The 18,916-nt window shown below is 42.0% G+C and overlaps 1 protein-coding gene across 8 annotated transcripts in view; it reads right to left on the bottom strand.

Moving 5' to 3' along the window:
* fgf12a (fibroblast growth factor 12a) overlaps nt 1-17,103 on the bottom strand; it is a 32,205-nt gene extending 15,102 nt beyond the window's left edge. For 2 of the 8 annotated variants that reach the window (XM_076876635.1, XM_004542622.5), the window contains exons 1-2: nt 3,065-4,185; nt 1,588-1,635 (exon numbers count right to left, since the gene is read on the bottom strand). In XM_076876635.1, the coding sequence (XP_076732750.1) occupies nt 1,588-1,635; nt 3,065-3,260 (244 nt within the window). In that variant the 5' untranslated portion in view covers nt 3,261-4,185. Of the gene's footprint in view, nt 1-1,587; nt 1,636-2,875; nt 2,989-3,064; nt 4,186-9,772; nt 10,243-16,858 lie in introns of those variants that run through there. The other 6 variants (XM_076876636.1, XM_004542623.5, XM_076876639.1 and 3 more) reach the window with 5 other exon arrangements.
* Between the last annotated feature and the right edge of the window lie 1,813 nt (nt 17,104-18,916).

Raw genomic sequence — 18,916 nt, 5'->3', positions numbered from 1 at the left:
ATCGTGAGTAATACTACTCTACAGCGGCACAGTAATGCGCTGTTTTGTGTAAAGTCTGGGAAAAACAAATAGATACTAAAGATGACTAATCCTCAGTTCAGTCTGTCTCACAAAAGGAACAAATTATGCGTTTTGTCACAATTTAATTGGCACTTCGTTTCTCTTTGTGCACCTAAATAAACATTCATTTAATGAAATCCTTGCTTTGCAGGCACAAACATTCTGATAAATAGTGTATGTGACTGGAATAAAGAAGCTTGACTGTTCACCAAGGTCATACAAATTCTTGGAGGACGTGCAATTCATTTTAGTCCAACCAGGCCCAAAAAGTCCCAAATGAATTGGCAGAAGAAACGTTTTTTCAAGCTTGCTATCAGGACAGAAGGATGGTTTTTGATCAGACTTCAAAAAGCACTGACAGATGTTAAGGTACTTACTTGAAAGCTGATCACTGCAATAATTACTGTTGCATAAACTCTAGTTATGTTTATTTTTCAGAAGACAAAATGTAGAGGAGAGGGCTCGAAGAAGGACTCCCCAGCGAGTGTGAGTTCCTCTGTACATCATCCTAACTGTCACTTCCCCATCTCACCTACCTGTGGGTTAGCGGCATCAATTCCTGGGACAGGCCCTTCATCATCCATCATGGGAGGGTAATGTAGAGAATGTAGCATATGCTTGTGTGTGTGTAAGCACTTGGGAGTGGCCACATCAGTAAATCACATGTGATAAAGACACTTCCATGAATTAAGGCCTCAGCACAGGCCTGAGCAACTGCCAACGCCTCATCGCTTCAATCATCAATCATTTACAGAATCAGCATGTGTGTGTGTGTGTGTGTGTGTGTGTGTGTGTGTGTGTGTGTGTGTGTGTGTGTGTGTAGGCATGAACAGACTTCCAGATAAACTCCAGTGTTTCCAACGTGTGTTTGTGCGTCTTTCAGCTGCAACAAGCTTAAGGCCACCCTGTGAGTGCACGGGCCACTAGAACATCAACAGATTTACTTCATACCAATACAGAAGGACAAAAACATTTAGGTACGTTGACAAATGGCGTCATGACCATGAAATGGTGAATGATCACCTGCTCTATAACGCTTCACAGGGAGGAACACATCATATCCATATACACCAATATACACTACAATTAAAAGAAAAAAAAACCTCTAGAACATTTACACAGTAGTACAGACACAAGACGGGGAGCGAGGATAGAGACTGATCCGACACTGACTGACAAAGAGAATGGGGCAGAAACGAAATGAGAAGAGGCAGGGAGAGGAGACAGAGGAGCAACAGACGGCTGGCTATAGGAGAGTTTTAGCTAGAAACAGGTCAGAAATGAAGCTTTAAAAGTCCAAGAAAGCCACACAGGAAGGAGAGATGAAGGGGGGGAGAAGAAGAAAGTCAGCAAGGGAGAGGGTCGCCGGCTGTCAGACAGGTGTTGAAGCCCCAGGTCCCTCCCACCCTCCCTCCCTCTCTGTCCCTCCCCACCCCTCCCTGGCCGAGGGGGAAGTCGACATGGGCGCGAGATGGGGTGGAGACGAAAAGAAACACAGCACACACGGATGGAGGCTGAGCTACTGACCTAGCCTGCAGCCCTTATGGGACACCTGTGGAGGTTTCGAGGGTGCATCTTACGAGGTGGGGGGGTGGGGGTGGGGGAATAGAAGGAAAAACAACAGGCTTTTAAACAGGCAGAATTCATAAATTCTCCAGTGTATCGGTTGTTTATAAGCAAATATATGGCAACACATCAGTGGAAATATATGGATAATCAATTAGAGGACATACAGCATCCGTCTGCCTCCCTGTCTGTCTGTCTGCTTTGTGACTGGCCATGTGGAAGGAGTTACCTACCTGCCCGTTAGTGTTTGGAGGACTGACTGCTTTGGCTGAATGGTTATGTTTTTAATCAAGTAATTTGCTGCAGTTTTGACACTGAGGTTGGATTGTCTGTGGAAGCTGCAAGACTACAGGGTTTTAAAGCTGGCTGTCTGGCTGGCTGGGTGACTGTCTCCATTTTTCTCCCTTTCTGCCTTAAATATTGATGCCTGACTGCCCGTCTGTCTCACTCCTCATCTGTCTGTTGGGACACTGAATGGATCTTACTGTCGCTCATCACAAACCAGAACTATCTGGATAGTGAGGAGGGGGAGGTGACTTGCACTCTTGGCTTGTTATCTGTGCACCAGGACAGAAACATTTCGAATTGTTTAAAAAAAAGAGAGAGATAGAGAGAAGGTTACGTGAATTTACGTGAATTGTAGTAGTACCTGAGTCTTTGTATATCAATACAGCCAGGGCAGCTCTTAATCACTAAAGCTATACCTCCCTTCACTGCAGTAAAGCTCCCTCTCTGCAATAAGCAATAAACATTTACCATTAAAACATTTAATCTGAAAAGAGCCTTGGTGCACTGCAGTGCAACTTATCTCCGCTCCTTACCCCCAACCTGCATTAATATTGAATTTGGGCCATTTTAAAGCAGGTTTCTTCTTTTTCTTCCATATAGCTATTCAAGTTGCAATTGTGTAATTGTGTAATTGGGGGGTCGGGCTGGGGATTATTATGTGTGGGGGGAAATAAAAAAATCAGAGGCTTAGATTTATTGTAATGCTTTTGAGTCAAATCCCGCTCGAGCTTTGGCTGGGGAAGAATTTTTTGCTCAGGGGTTAATTTATTATTCTGATCAGAGCACTATCACGATGCATAAACCGGTAACGTCACGGCATGTAGATCATCCACCGTGCATTCTGGCCGGTACCGCTCGGTATGTGGGGGAGGGTTGCGGTGGGATAGACAGACAACAAGAAGACCTCATGGAACAGGTGGATTCTTTTTTCTTTCTTTTTCGCACCGCGGAGAAAATCTACCTTCTCCTCCGGTTCAGATTGAAGCCCTTGACTGCAGTATAATGCCTCTGCTGCTTCAAAGAGGGGCGGGGTGGCGCGTGGTGGTGGTGGTGGGGGGAGGTTGGGGGAAACCGCTTCCATACACAGACGTAACACACATCAGTTTAAAGAAAAAAGCAACAAGAACAAAAAAAAATCTACGGCACTGACCTGGTCGCCGCCGAACGGGTCTTTTCTTGCCGCTGCAGAAACGGACTTTGCTGAAGACCCCCAAGAAATGCCTCTCGCAGAGAGAGCGGGGGTCTTTGCTGGGACTGGGGCGACGTTTCGAAGTCGAGACCCGGTCGCTGTTGGATTCCCTCGCCTGGCGTTTCTGCCGGATCAGGGAGCTGGCGATCGCGGCCATCTCCCCGAACCGAGTCTGAAAACGGAAAGTCTACTTCGGCAGATGTCGGATCTCACTGTAGGTAATTGGTGTAAAAAAATAAGAACGTTGATTCTGTCCTTAGGTCCACGAGTTTGTTGGGTTGTTGTTTTTTTTAACTAAATGTCATACTGATCACGAAAATCCTTCGAGTCCAGGGTATCATTGCGCTTCGGGCAGCATCCTCTTGTGGGGACAGTAGAGTATATTTAGATATATATCTATAAATATGATCAGCTGCTGCGAGTTTTGCTTCGACACTCGGGCTTTTCAATCAACAGCAACCGATCTTATATAAAATATCTAAGGGTTAGGCCACAAGGACCCAGATATCAGACATGAAAACATGCAACAGTGTTTCTAAGTTGATGCTGCTGCGTGCCATAGACGAGAGCGCTTCAGGTATTCCAGGTGAACAGCGCCGCGGCTGACGAGCACGACATCGTTTTCCTCATCCGCACACCAGCCTACCCTCTGGGTTCCTGACGCCTTTCGATAAGCATTAAACCCAAACCCAGGGGCACTGCTCGTGCGTGGAGAAGACTACTAACTTTTTCTTTCCGTAATGATCTTTTTACTCCATGCTCAAAGAGAAGTCCGCTGCCGGTCCAGGATGCGGTGTAGGAGCCCGTGTATGTGAACCAGTCTCCGGTTCCGTCGATGGCACCGCTTAAATGCAGTCGGGGAAAAAATGGAATCGGCGAGCAGAGGCTACTCTGCAAGGATGCTGCAGAGATGTAATTTAAGCCTGCAGGCAGTGATTCCCGTCTGAAAAGCAACAATTAGTTGAGGCGAACACACGCCGGAGTGCTTTTCATTGTAGCGCACAAATAATAAAGTGACCTAAGCATTATTTCCAGCGAGTCCCGAATGAATACTGTGTGTGTATGTGCGAGTGAATGGTGGCGGTCCACAGCTTCTCTCTCTCTCTCCCTGCCTCCCTCCCTCTCTCCCTCCCTCTCTCTCGATCTCCCTCTCGGTCTCTCTCACCCCTTGTCTCCCTCTCCAACTCTTTTAACGCAATCATACGTGATTGAGGTTAGTATTAGTAATTCCCAGGAGTTGCACGGGACAAATGAATGATCCCAATCTCGAAAATTTGCGAATATTGGAATTTGTATTGCAAAATGTAAACTTAAAAGGGGGGAGGGGCTGGGTGTTTTTTCTTCTTCTTCCCTTTGAGAAATGGATGCGCGTGCACGTGCGTCCTTTTGGATTATGTGCGCGTTCAAACTGGGGCGACTCATCTCACAACTGTCTCTTTTAATTACACTTCAAATCCAAAGTTGCAAAGCAGTTTGAAAATGCGAGAAGGATGCATGAAACTGCAAACTGCATACAAAGTTGATTCTTAATCAGCTTTGGCTTATACTACATGGCATTCTTGCCCTCACAGCTTATAGGCCTATCAAAGAGATAGGAGCACACATTTTATTTTGTAAAGAAAACAGTGGCCACGCAAAGAGCATGTTAAGTCTGGCTTAAAGGATCAACCGCAACAGGGTCCAACACGCAGAGTATGAGCGGGAAACACACACATTCAGGCAAAACTCAAGATCCACACAGTGACACAACAGATGGATTCATGTGATGGAAGTGAAAGTACAGCCCCAATGAACACAAATGACAACAATCAACAAATAACACTGTGACACTAAAGCTTTGAACTGCCTTCAAACACATCTTGGCCCCTCAGTTCGTGTGAAAGCATCGTGAGAGCACCCTGTAGGCCTATTCTGTGTTTCCATCTGACTAGGAACAATTGCAAACCAATTGATTGCTTCTCTGCGGCTGTCTTCAGCACAATTAAGAGGACGAGGATCACTGTAGCAGTAAAGGTAAATCAATGTAAAACGCACCAGCCAGAATAACCTGCAGGCATGATGGACATCATGTTTATGTGCCTCTGGTTTCATTCCTTTTGTTGCATGGCTAAGGAGAACACAACACAGCACAGCACAGATGCATTCTGTGTTAGGAAAAACACACGTGTCTTTAGCAGCATCCCCGTGATGAAAGGGCATGAAACATTTAGAGGCTTTTTCTAGGACTTGGTTTGACATTCTCTCACCAAACTGAATCTGTAGAGACAGCAAGACGAGGAAAGAGGAGAGACCGAGCGAAAGACGGAGAGAGATTTTCTTTTGCCGGCTATTGTCTGTCCCTTTTATGTAAGATTTGGATAAAATGGATGAAGGAATGTGAATGTGAAGTGCTGATACCCGCGTCAGTCATTTGCATTTTTCTAAAGTATCTGCGAGAGAGAGAGAGAGAGAAAAGACTGATAGAGAGAGAAAGGGAGATGGAGGGCAGATAAAATCTTACATACTAAGATAGGCAAGGAAAGAAAGTTAGGAACCGAGGCTTGGATTCAATCAGATTCTAAATCAAAAACCTTTTGTATTCCTATTGAGTTGCCAGTGAGTGATAGATATTAATTTGACACTGCAGTATAAAAAAATAATAATAATAGTCTCAATACAACATTCATCACTTTGGATGTGATATACTGCGCGCTTCTAAGAAAGAAAAAACAGAGCTTGTGGTTCCGAGTACAAAGTGAGTTTTCTCAGAAATGGGAGGGAGCTCGTGCGCACCACAGACATGGACATACGTCTTTGTCGGGGAAAGATAAAGTATTCCCTAATGAGGATCTGTTTGGCTTCCTCCTTCTACCAGAGACAATTAATGTTCCCTTCACTCCAGAAACGATACATCCAAAATCAGTGAAACACTGCTGTTATGAAACACACTGCAGATAGTACAGAGTAATAATTTAAATTGACATTTCAAGTGATTTTGACTCTGAAGATTGGCTGTCATGGTTACAGAGACTGTGTGAGTTTGTTATTATTGTCAAATGTTCTTCTTTTTTTTTCTTGGTTAAATAATATGAACATTAAGGGCAAAAATGGAAGCAAGTATGCTGAGGATGCATTTGGAGCATTTATCTTTTAAAAAGATGTTTTATGTGAGACTTTCTCATTAAATGTACAAATTTAACTGTGATGAATCAATTCAGTGAACAGAAATAAACCACAGCCAGAGTCTCTGGCCTTGCCAGAGGTGCAGCTTGTTCAGAGAAACATTTTTTTGTATATCTGCTGCCCCCTTGTGGAGAATAAATGAACCACAACCACTTTGGAGAGAAACTACTTTCACTGTTTCCTATCTCTGAAGTTTGTCACTTCTCTGTGTCCTTGAGATACCTCACAGATCTGTTGACTCACAATAGCTAGAACTGGTTGTCATAGCGTAATGTCATGCCAGCTCCTCGAGAAGCGCAGAGTAGAAACGTGAGAGAATATGAGACATTCTGTGACTCAAAATGCTGCTTAAAAACTTCTACTACATAAACAACATGAATCAACATGAAAAGGAGATAAAAGCCCGAGTCGTAACGGCTGAACAAAACAATCAGATTCTAATTTTAATCACATCTAGTGCAGCAAAATATGAGACAAAGTCTAGATTCCTGCATCTCGCTCCGATAAATCGAGTCATGTCTGTATGTGTGATGTGCGTTTGTCCGCGTGTGTGTGTGTTCACATTTCTAGTCAAATCATCATCCAGTTGACTGCAAACATGGTGTGTATATTGCTGGGGAGGAAAGGAAATGCAGCACTAAGTTTAAGAGGGTTTCCTGTTTCTAAGCTGTTGGTCAGCAGAGCCTGTTGCACATGGAGCTAGGCATTACAGTAAGATGATGGTGTTAAGCTAACACACAGAGTCAGGCAACCACTCACATTCACGCATATGTCCAATTTAGAACCTCCAGTTCATCAACAAGCATGTATTTGGACTGTTTAGGAGGCGAGAGAGAATCCATAAAGGCACATGGGCAACCATGCAAAGTCAACACAAAAAAACAAAGCAGTGGATTCAAACCTAGAATGTTTTTCATTGTATTTATTTAGTGTTTTTGATTGATTTGCAATTTTGTTGTGCAACACTGTGCCGAAGATTAAAATTCATCTTGAATCTTTTAATAAACTTTCCACTGACCGTGACGTCTGCCTTGGAAACTAATACACGAAGGAATCTCTGTATGTGTGTGTGTGTCAGCTCTTTAGCCAATCGTGTTCTTGTACGTCCTCTACCATTACTGCTGCATTCAGGAGGTCACAATCCTCTGTGACCTTAGCAGTTCAAGTTCAAATTATATATATACATCGGCATTTGCTATGAGTGTTAAACCTAATGTTACAAAACATTATATACTGACATTAGAAAAAGAACTTTAACCTAAACCTGATGTTATATTCATCAGTTACTGAAAACTGACCAAGTGGCAAATATAAAGTGCTGCTGGGTCTGTTAGCGTTGCTAGTATGACACCCACCACACAGTATCCTGTACCTGCCACACATTAACCACAATACTGGGGCTCTAGGTGCTCCTGACATCTGGCGTCCTTCTACTGTGCCGTGGAACCCTTACTGATATATTTTACCCACTGCTCCTATTTCAATATATCGGCTGCTGCGACATTATTATGGGACATTATAAACCGTTCATATTTAATGCAGTAGTTTGCAGTAGTTTACAACACCCGAGTGTGTTTGTTTTGTTCACACCATAGCCCTAAGCAGCACACTTCCAAGACTGGAGACAAAGAGGGAAAACTTTAACACCACAAAAGCCAGGTGCAAATCTGATACTACAAAGGAAAGCAGGTGCAAACATTTAAGCCTGCTCACACACACATAGTTCACCAGAAGTCCCTACGGGGTGAATTTTGCGCCTAAAAAATGAAGTGTTTAATACTTCACTTCCTGCTCCTTGTTGCTTCCATGATCTTATACTGTTCAGATTGTAGGAGAGAATGATGCAATGAGATTGCCATGCAAAATGCAGACTTTGGCAACTTTGTATAGAAAGTTAAATCAATTAAATGGCTTTGTTTCACTTTCTATGGACAATGTTTTTGAGTTATTCTGAAGTTATCAGAGAGAAAAATGGGGAAAAAATGCTGCCAGCATGGCAGCATCACTCAAAACTCATACTTCCCTTATATTTTAGCTGTAATTGGAAATGAAACTGTCTGAGCCATAACACCATAATAATATAAATACAGAAAATCAAACATTAACCTTCAAAATGATTGAAAAAGTCCAAGGTTTAAACAAACTATTTATCTGAAGCAATTTGATCTTATAACGATCCTTAACTCAATCCACACAGTCATGCTTCGCAGCACATGGGTGTCATTTCAACACCCATGTGCTGACTCATAAAGTTTTGATTGAGGTCAAAGGGTTCATCTAACAGTGAGCACAGATGCAGAATAAGGACTGATAGTGCTTCATATCCGAGTCCTACAGATCCCAGGGTGCATGCTGCTTTTGGTCCAACTACCTCAGAGGAATCAACTGTGCTTAATGGAGTTTCTAATTGTCTGCCCTGAATTTCCAAACTGCTCCAGCTGAGAGCCTACGTACTGCAAGTGACAAGAGGAGGTGTTGCATTTGTTTCCCAGTAACAAAAAAAAACTTCTGGTTTTCACTGGCAATACTGGGGAATTCTCCACGCCTATGGAGACAGTAGATCTGTGTTATGAATGAACAACAGCAGCATTGCAGTGAATTGCCTGAGACATGACTAGAGGACATGGCAGGGATCTTAGGCTTGTTGCCAAAGACTGATAAGTGGTGGCTGTGTGTGGGCTTGTGTGTGTGCTTATGCATGTCATTGCAGTTTTGTATCCTCAAGTGGTCTTTTTTATATATACAAATTCTAAGCTGCATAGGTTTCGTTAAAAAAAAAAAAAGCTGTATACATATCTATTAAAGTAGTTAAAGCTACAGTGGTACTTTTGGGGACTTTCAGAGGGGTCTTCGAATTTAATTTAATTAGGCCTAACCTCATACCAAAAAACATGTACCAGTGAAGCGCAGAGGGAGTTGAGTAGTTTTAAACTGAGTTTGTACTGTATCTAATTGTACAAAATGCAATCAACCAACCAACCAATCAATCAATGTGGCTTGGCATATACAAAAAAAAGAAAGAAAAAAAACTCTGACTGGAACAGGAGCCTTTCTGTTGTGGCGCTATCCGTGGTGCTGGTCGTTTGGGGCCCTGAAGGAGCGCTGCTTCTCCAGGCCCCTGAACTTTAATGACTTGATCCCTGCATTATCCATTTTTGGCCCGCTTCAGTTGCACCACTAGAAACAAATATAGCACGGGCTTGTACAGTATCAGGACCCCTCTCCTCTCCAGAGTAGTGCGACTTACAGCTGACTGCCAGCAGCTATCCGCGACGGCCGAAGACTGCACAGAAAACTCAGGACAGACGCGAGGAGCACAAGGAGAGCCTCCCTCCACTGCAGACTCGGAAGATGTTACTCACACACACTCTGGTGTTTAATAAAACCACTCATCCCCTCCTCCCCTTCTCTATAAATCCCCCCTTTCCTTTCCCTTTCCCCTTTTCTTTTATCACTCAAGAGAGAAAGCATGCAAAGCAAAGACAGCTATAATGCTATGTCTCTCACCGTTGGTGATTGTGGTCGACTTCGATCGTTGTCCACAGAAACACTGCAGCATATGCGCTCCTTTCTGAAGGAATGGCCTCAGAATCCTCATTGATTTGGGTTGATGGGAGCCTTCCTCAATCCAAACAATCGGACAACGCTATCACAACACAGCAGGGTCAGGCAGCATAGCGTAGCCAGCCAGCCAGCCTTTCTCTACTGGCTCTCACAGCAGCCCCTCAAAACGCCGGAAGGGCACAGTCTGCAGGACAAATTACGCTAAAACGAGGCATCTTGAGTGATTCCCCCCTCTCTCGCTCTCTCTAACCCTCTAACTCTCTCTGTCTTTCCTCTTCTTGTCCACCGACGGTCATTCGCGTTCACGGCACACTCCTCTTCCGCCACAGCAGGCAACGCAAGGACGTTACAATGTGCTCTTAATTGTACACCCCCCTCCTCCTCCTGCCTCCGCGTCTTTACCAGCAGCGGACGTAATAGCAGAAAAGGAGATGGGAAGGGGGAGAGAGAGAGTGAAGATTGAAAGAGAGAAAGAGAGAGAGAGCGCACGCCAAAGTTAAACTGCAGGGGTAAGTGGCAGGCCACGAGTGAGGTAATGCGGAGCTGACAGCTAAAAAGCGACAAAGGCTGCACGATCCGAAGCTTTGGCCGCACAGATGTTGGACTCCGAGAGCCAGTAGTTTTCCTCTTTCTTTTTTTTACCCCCTTCTACGTTTTCACAAATCACCGGGAAGAAGCGGACAACGTCAGCTGCAGGCCATCGCTTTGAAGTCAATGATGTTTTGCGATGCGTGAGAGTAGCAGAAAGTTTATGGCTCAGTCACTGCTTATGAAAGAGTGAGTAACGGTAAATGACTGGTTCGTATATAGCGCCTTTCTACTCTTCTGAGCACTCAAAGCGCATTCACACCCATTAGCACAAGCACATTTTTCTAAGTGCTTTCTAGCTAACATTCACACACATTTATACACCGGAGAGCAATTTGGGGTTAGTATCTTGCTAGGGACTAGGGGAAGCCGGGAATCAAACCACCAACCTTGCGATCAGTAGATGACCTGCCTGAGCTACAGCCACCCCAACAATGGCCACCGAAGTGTCCTTCCAAGTGCGGCAGCAGTGCGTTTGTTATTTCGCTAAATTCCATATATGGATTTGATATAGATCAGCATATACGCTTTAAGCTGATCATGACTTTGTGAAAAGTGTAAATCTTTCTCCTGAATGCAACAGGAACAGTGTGCAGAAACAACGAGAGCAAGAACAATAGAAGTAACCAGTTTGGTTTCGCTACAGCACTTTGCGTGGAAGATCTCGGAGTTCCACTGCGTCTTTTGTTAATGCGTGAAAGTGAAAAGTCAGCTGCTAAATCAGGGAAAGTCAATTCCAGGATGAGGATTTGTTGGAACATCACAGTGTGGCGTAAATGCGGTCCCGAACTGAATTAGGTACTTGCAATACTGGACAGTGGAGTTGTGACTCTATAAAAAGCCTTTGCATATATTTTATATCACACTATATCTCCAGATGACACTCACCGTGTGCACTTCAAGCTCTAATGACCTTAAAATGTGTTTTCAGTTATGACTCACTATCCAAACGAGAAGGTTCACGATCTCATTACGCATTTTGACCCATGATGACTAGAGCGCTATGTGCCATTTTCAACACCAGGTGGTGCCATAGCATAAACCATTAAAATTAAAGCGAGCATATCCAAGTAGAAGAGAGTTGCCTATAGATACTCAAATTGCTAAAACATTAACACTAGATTTGCACAAGACAAAACAAATTAAAGAGGATGCTGGGTTTTATTTTATTTTTCCAAGTCACCAGTCAGCCAAACAAACACTATGCCAATCTCTGCCGTCTCATTCAGCACACTGCTAAAAAGTACTTTACAGTATATACTGCAACATTTTACTATATTTCAAAACCTAATTCTTGTGCTCATGTGACATTGCACCACAAGGACAATGAGATATATGATTACAGCTACCATGGGAACATTCCCTCCCTATGTAAAATCTACACAATGAACATAACAGGACGTTATAGGTCAGCAAAATGCCTCAACAACAGCATCCACATGCAAATAAGGAAAGGTCAGAGAGGAATAAAGAGAGAATGGGTAGAGGGTGCAGGGAGCTGGCATCAGACCCAGAGTTACAGACTTGGTGATGGTGCTGTACTGTACACTCAGCTTTCACTATACTGTACCACTGCAGAGTCAATCGCTAGTTGCTAAAGAGCCAAAGAAGGTATGAGGGGAGGAATAGAGATGAAACGGGGGCTATAGCGCAGAGGGAACGTGAAGTGACAAAAACGCACTGTAGTTGAGGCAACACTTTAGCATCCAAACAAAATCTATTATTAATTATGCTAATTAAAAATGTAGTTTTAGTTTTAATGTGTTTGTCCCAGGGACAAAATTGTGGAACATTTTCATTTATTAGCATCAATTTTATTTAAAAATGGACAAAACAATCACAATGACAGTCACTTAATGATGGGAGGACTTAGTGTGCCTGATTATTACTCACAAAGTAAATAAGCACTGATCTATTCCATTTCGTTAATATGACACAAGAGTTATAGCACCATGCTTCTGACACGGCATGAGATTTGTATGATAAGCTCTAATAAATATCTCATAAATGCTATGGTTTTATGGAATTCTGATATGTTTATTTACAGTCAGTTCCCTGCTACGGCTATGCTTAGCTGGTTATCATTCCATTCATTTATTGGCATTAATGTAAATATGTTCAAAGTTTTTGATACTTCACACCCTGAAATTTGCTGTCAGTTTTGATGTTTGCTTTACTTGTTTAAATCACCTGATCATCAATCTGACAGCAGTAAAACTGTCATTATCATAAGACCTGTTGTTTACAGACCTTTCAGTTTAATTTTAAAGCTTCAAAAAGAGAAAATGTGTACATTGTTTACATTTCACTTGTTCCCAATCCAACCCAGGCACTGACTGGAGAGCTCAAAGATAGAGTCGAGCCTTACAAACTTAAAAAATCCACATAAACTGGATTGTCCTACAACACATGTTGAAGTGTTTGCTTTAGTAGGATTCTTATAAAACAACAGAGCTTGTTTCTCCTCGTTTCTCCCCTAAAAAGCCCAGGAGATGTGCAAAAAAAGTGTCCTGGTTGAAGAAGACATGGAGGCAAAAAAAAGTTAAATAATCAAACTGAAAGAGATGGCAAGCTGATGGCAAGGAAAGAAACAAACAGCACAGCACAGACACTGGTCACTAAACAAAAGCATAAGTTAAAAAGTGTAAACTACCAAAAACATGCTCCTCTCCACAACATAGGAGTAAATATCCAGAACACACAGCTCACACGTGGCAAACCAAAGAGGATCTCTGACACTGCAGCGCTCCTCACTCTGGCCTTAAGTACAGCTGTGCAGAAGGGCAGTACCTATGGCAGGACAGGTGGTAGGACACACCCATGGAGGCAGACATCACAGCATGTCTAGCTGTGGCCATAACACTCCTTCCCTGAAACCACTGGATGAAGTCTTCCACCGAACCACTTAACAAATTTCTGCAGATATCACTGCAGTGGTGAAAATGAGCACAAGAATGCATCTGTGTGTGTTACTTCATAAGTTTTTGAGATATTTAGCATCTTAGTTGGGTTTAGCTTAGTAATAACCAAATCACATGGGCTTTACAGCTTTAGATCATCTTTATTTCTATTAAAAAATATGAATCCTTTAATAAAGACAGGGCCTAGCATTGAATGACCATTGATTATAACAGAACAAAGACATTAAAAAATAAATTAGTAAATACATTAACCAAAGGCTTAAACCCCTTTACATCTGAATATGAGCAAGAGGTGTCTATATTACATTTAAGTACAGAGTTTAGTGCAACAAATAAATCCCTGTTTAAAATTACTGCAAGGATGACTCAGTTGTTTATAAGTGTTTGCAGCAAAGCTGCCCACAGTGGGGCATGATGGATGATGGATGAGAAAAACATTTCAAAACATATGAAAAATCCACTTAGTTATTTAATACTTGGTGCACAAAGGTCATGTTAAGGCATCAAACGCTTATTGCATGTATCATTTTATAGGCCTATATAAACTGATAAAGTAGTTTGCAAGTCTGCTTGGTACAAAAGCACAGTTACAACTAGTACTACTACTAGAAGGCTAGCCTTATTAGCAGTGCTAACACTCATCTAAACGAAGAGAACAATCAAAAACCTTCCATCACAAATAGTGAAGTTCTTGACTTTCCTTAAAATTCATATATGCCATAAATAAAGCTAATGTTGCCAGTTCTGTATTAACTGAAATTCAAATTTTACTTCCAGTACATCATATGTGCTTTAGTTATTTGGAAATGTAATGGACGCTTCAAATCAAACTCGGTCTATCTGTATTTAATTTTCATTTTGAAGTAGAAATTAAGGCTTTTACTTGCTTTTAAAATATCATATAAATAGTCAGCAGTGATGCATAATATAGTGTAATATCGTACATCTTTGGCTGAGGGTAAATAATAATAGCATATATGTTGTTTTTGTAAGCTGCTTTGACAGCAACACAATAACTTTATTCTACCAGACAAAACTTTTGCATAAACTACAGATGCCAATAAATCATTTCTGTGTGGAAATCTATTGCCATCTCTATAGTTAAATATTACAACAATATTTATTAATGGGCAGTTAAAATAACCTATACAAAGATAAACAGTCACAGATTTGAGAAGATATTTAAATGCACAAAACCCCAGAGTCACTGCTGATGGTTATTACTGTTTGCTGAAATTCTAGTATTCTGCAAAGCTTAAAGAAACAGTGCTTTTTAAATCAACACTGTTTCAAAACTGTTTATGGTTGCAACAAGTAATGCTGCCAAACACCTTTCTGCTGAATGACAAGTGTGCAAACTTGAGGTTAGCGGCTCAATTTGACCGTAGGACAACAACAACACACTTGTGGCAGATTGCACAGAGATAACTGAGATTTTTGTATTTATTCATTATTATTTCTTTATTTAATTACAGGCATGTGGGTGGCAATCACTCAAAGCCGCCTATTGTTTTCAGCTTTGCGTTGATTGTTTTGGTCACATCTACAGCAAATTAACACCCACCAAAGCATCCATGTAAACGCAATCATCAGCATAAAACAACATTTTTATACAAGCACCATACTTAAGTTGAGGAACCGTGAGCTGATGTTCTACTTTATATGAGATCACACTTCAGGGAATCAACCCATGCCATGCACAGAGAGAAACGACAATAGCATCCAACACATGTCAGCATAAAAAACTACAACCAAACAATGCAATCACTTAATTTAGTAATAAACCAGTGATGAGAGGTGATGCATCTGAAAACAGTGACAGTTCAAACTACACTTCCACAGATTTAGTACATATGCACAGGAAAAACTTCAATTGAGAGGTTGGTGGTGGTTGTAACTGCTTCGTTAGGTGATAAACACTAGAGATCCCAGAGTGGGTTGAAAAAGGTTTATACCAGAATCGGTCTAGCAAAGACTCTAGTTCGACCCACTGGACAGCTTTGGAAAATATGAAGGAGAATATAAATTTTTGTCTTTAAACATTAAATATAATAGATTTTACAGACATTCATAATACACCAGTGTAATCAAGTGCTAGATAAACCATTACATGAGAGAAACAAGCCTGTATTTCCTGTATCTACTACAAAAAATAAATATTTTTTACGGTGTGTCACCAGTAAAATAAAGAAATAAAATAGGACATTTTCTGCAAGTTAACAAATAACTTTCACTATCTTTCATTTATTTTAAAAATGTAAGCCCAAAGACTTGTGCTGACAGATTTCTTTCAATAATTACAGCAGCATATCTTTGCCAAGTAAAAGAACCTCACACTTCGTTTTCTTATATTGATTTTTACCGTTTTGGCCAACTTAAAAACAAAGTAGGCTGTTTGTGGCCCACGATGTAAGATTAGTTTAATATCCGTGCTCCAAATGATGTAAGTGGAATCTAAACTGTGCACTTGGCATGAAACCTGCTTTTCCCCACTACTTTTATAGGCTTTTTTGCTATGTTACCACACTTTGCTTTGGAACAACTCTGAGCGAAACAGGCCAATGTGACCCTGCCTGAAGGTTACCCTACTTAAACAAGGGCACTCTGTCCCTAATCCAAATATATTTTACACAGGGAACACCCCCCTTTGTGCTTTAACCCCCATGTGTCTTAAAAAAAAACTAAAAAAAAAAAAACCTCCACAACATAAAGACAATGAAGCACATCACTGTTTAGAGTGAAACGCCTTTAAGGACATCTAGCTTTTCAGGGAGCAGACTCAGCATCCAGCAGGTGTAAACTGCAGCCTCTCTACCCATTACTGGTAAAGTTGAAAAGCTTTGTCAACAACACGCATGCTAATCGTTCAGGGAACACTGCCGCCGCTGCACGGAGAACAGCAGAGCAGTCGTTTCACCGCAAAAAAAAAAAGTGGAGAGGCAGCAGTTTTTGTCTAAATCAGCTGACAGCACTGACAGAGTAAAGACGCTATAGGAGAAGGGAGACCAAACCTTTTACCATGCGCAGCAGCCTGCTTGAAAACAACCAAAGCCTAATGTAATATTTACACTGGTTCTATAAATGTATATGTGCACTGCATATGTGATTTGCAGTCCTTATAATGTTAAATTATGACCAGTGCTGGGGAGTTTAGGGTGCACACTGGGGTTGCAGAGTGTATGCTTGGGGTGACAAAACTATAAGAGGCAGTAGACTGAGCGAGAGAGTCTGGATACAGCAGCAGTAGCAGCATCGCCCTGCAGCACTGAACCATGTGGTGAGGATGTGTAGTTGGTTATGGCGTGTGCAGGATATCTTGCGCATCCACTGGGTCAAATTCGTGCCCATATTCAAAAAGTGTATTTTTTTTCCTTTTTTTTTAGAGTTTTTGTTTGGCTTTTTCTGACGTTGCGCAGTCCGTGCTTAAATAGTCAAATCCATTAAACACTGCGTCTGAACAACTACCCAAGCAAAATGTGCTAGTAAATTATTCATAAAGAAGCACGTGGAAGTTTCTTACCGGCGTTTTTGTCACCCATGTCCTCTTGTGGTGCCGAAGTTGGATACTGCCGATGCGGACTATGCGTTCGCCGCGTGCGCGCTCTCTTCTTCCGTCAGGACAGCTGAGAAGAGGGAGGCAAGTTGGTTGTTTCAAGTAAGCCTAATATTATTTTCAAATGTATTTTTTTTTCTTTCCCCCCCCCAAATGAGATCCTTCTAGGACCCCTACTTGGCCGGAGACACACCGAGTGCAGAGCTCTCGAGTGAGCTCACACATTGGTGCTTCTGAGAGTTTCTGAGTAAGGTGGACTGGTGGCTCAGGTAAAGAGTGAGTGAGGGAGGGGGCGGGACTTTTCAGGAGGAGATGCAGAGTGTGCATTGTGCCTTGATGCAGAAATGATTTGGCATGCAGCAGAGAAATGGTTATAATGAATGAACTGTTTCATTGCGAGAGGATGAGTTCTGCTTTCTCGTCTGTTCATCTGTCCTCAACTCCAAAGCAATCGACATAGCAACCAGGCTTCCCCCCTTTTTTCTTTCTGTTTTTTACTGTTTTTAGGGAGATTGTTTTATATACATATCAATTTTTTATACCTTTCTGCAAAAGAAAAATGGAAATTATGCAGGAATATTTTCACTGCAGCTGAATATTTCAGGGTTTTGTTTCGGTTTTTATATATTTATTTATTGGGACCATTTGAGGGCAAATGTACCCCATAAATTCAATTCTCTTTCATATTTTGAACGGATCTCTGCAAAATTAAGAGCCCCTCCCTCCCACAGTTGCTGACCACGTAATGTACATGTTGTATTACTTGTTGCAAAGGTATATGATATTTTTGCTGACAGACATTAATATTTAATGAATGAATCAGATCAATAACTGTGTCCTGAGCATTTGACGCTTTATTGTGCCTGTTATTTGATTATACTGCAGCAGAATTATGATAGATACACAGAACAGTGAACACAAAGGCTGTGCATTCAGAGTGAGCTGTTTCAGTGTAAACTAGTGTTGTGTAATGAAATCACGTCATCGTGAACTGCCAGGACAGATATGTGCACAAAGGCACAGTCTGTGAGTAAGAGTACGCTGCTTTCACCTTTATTCAAGTGCCGCTCTTGTTCTGTGATGAGTGTTTTTTTCTATCCCTTGTGAAATAAAAAGGAAACACACACACAAACAGATTTGTTGTATTCCTATTAATCAGTAGGAGTACTGGAAGGTTGATGTTGTTGTGTTTTGTTGCTGTCCTCTGTTATTTTGTGCAAAACCAACATTAGCACTGAAATCCCAAGTCTTCAATTCACACAGCATGATTCTGTCTATCAACCGAACGAGAAGAATACCACAATCCTGCACTGAGTCTCAAAATGTATGCAGTGAAAAAAAACAGAAAACAACTAGTGTGGTATCATCTAACTGGTCCATTGATCAGTGTCTTGGAAAGGGCCCTGTCAGCACTCTGATGGGACGCTATGACAACAGCTAGAGTTTCCTATGATGGTATAAAAAGAATGAGCTGCTGGTATAAGATGTTTCTAGCCTTTGAGCTGTAATAGAAACCTGAAGGCCAAATGACGTTCCGCGTCATGCCTCCGCCTGTAGCTCCAAATCACAGTGCGAAGCCGGGAGGTTGAATGTCAGATTGGCTTTAATATTTTCTCCATGTGGTCACAGTTACAGTGGCACGAGAGGCCGTCATACGTGAATGAAAAGTTGCTCTGATTTCAGACGTTATGCTTCCTGTCACATGTGCCGGGGACTGGCTGCCCTGCTGCCGACACAGGTGAATCCTGGCGGGCGTCAGTTCACAGCAAATCAATGAGAGGACCTGAAAGAGAACACCTCTGCTGGGGGGGAAATGGACTGCATTGATCAGAAAGACACCTAAAGTCTTCTACAGATTCAGAGAGAGCTTTGTATGTGTGTTCATCTCTTTAATGAAAAACCAAATGAGCAACAGCTTTAAGTTTACTCTTTGACGCCTGAAATATTCATGCTTTTCACCCTCCTTTTTTGTCTACTCTCTTACCTCTCCCATCCGGTCTCTCTGCCTGTCTCCTATCCCTTCCT

Source organism: Maylandia zebra, linkage group LG18 (genome assembly GCF_041146795.1).
Source record: "Maylandia zebra isolate NMK-2024a linkage group LG18, Mzebra_GT3a, whole genome shotgun sequence".
Classification (NCBI taxonomy): Eukaryota; Metazoa; Chordata; class Actinopteri; order Cichliformes; family Cichlidae; genus Maylandia; species Maylandia zebra.
The sequence above is the reverse complement of the archived record's forward strand: the minus strand, read 5'-3'. Positions and strand labels throughout refer to the sequence as shown.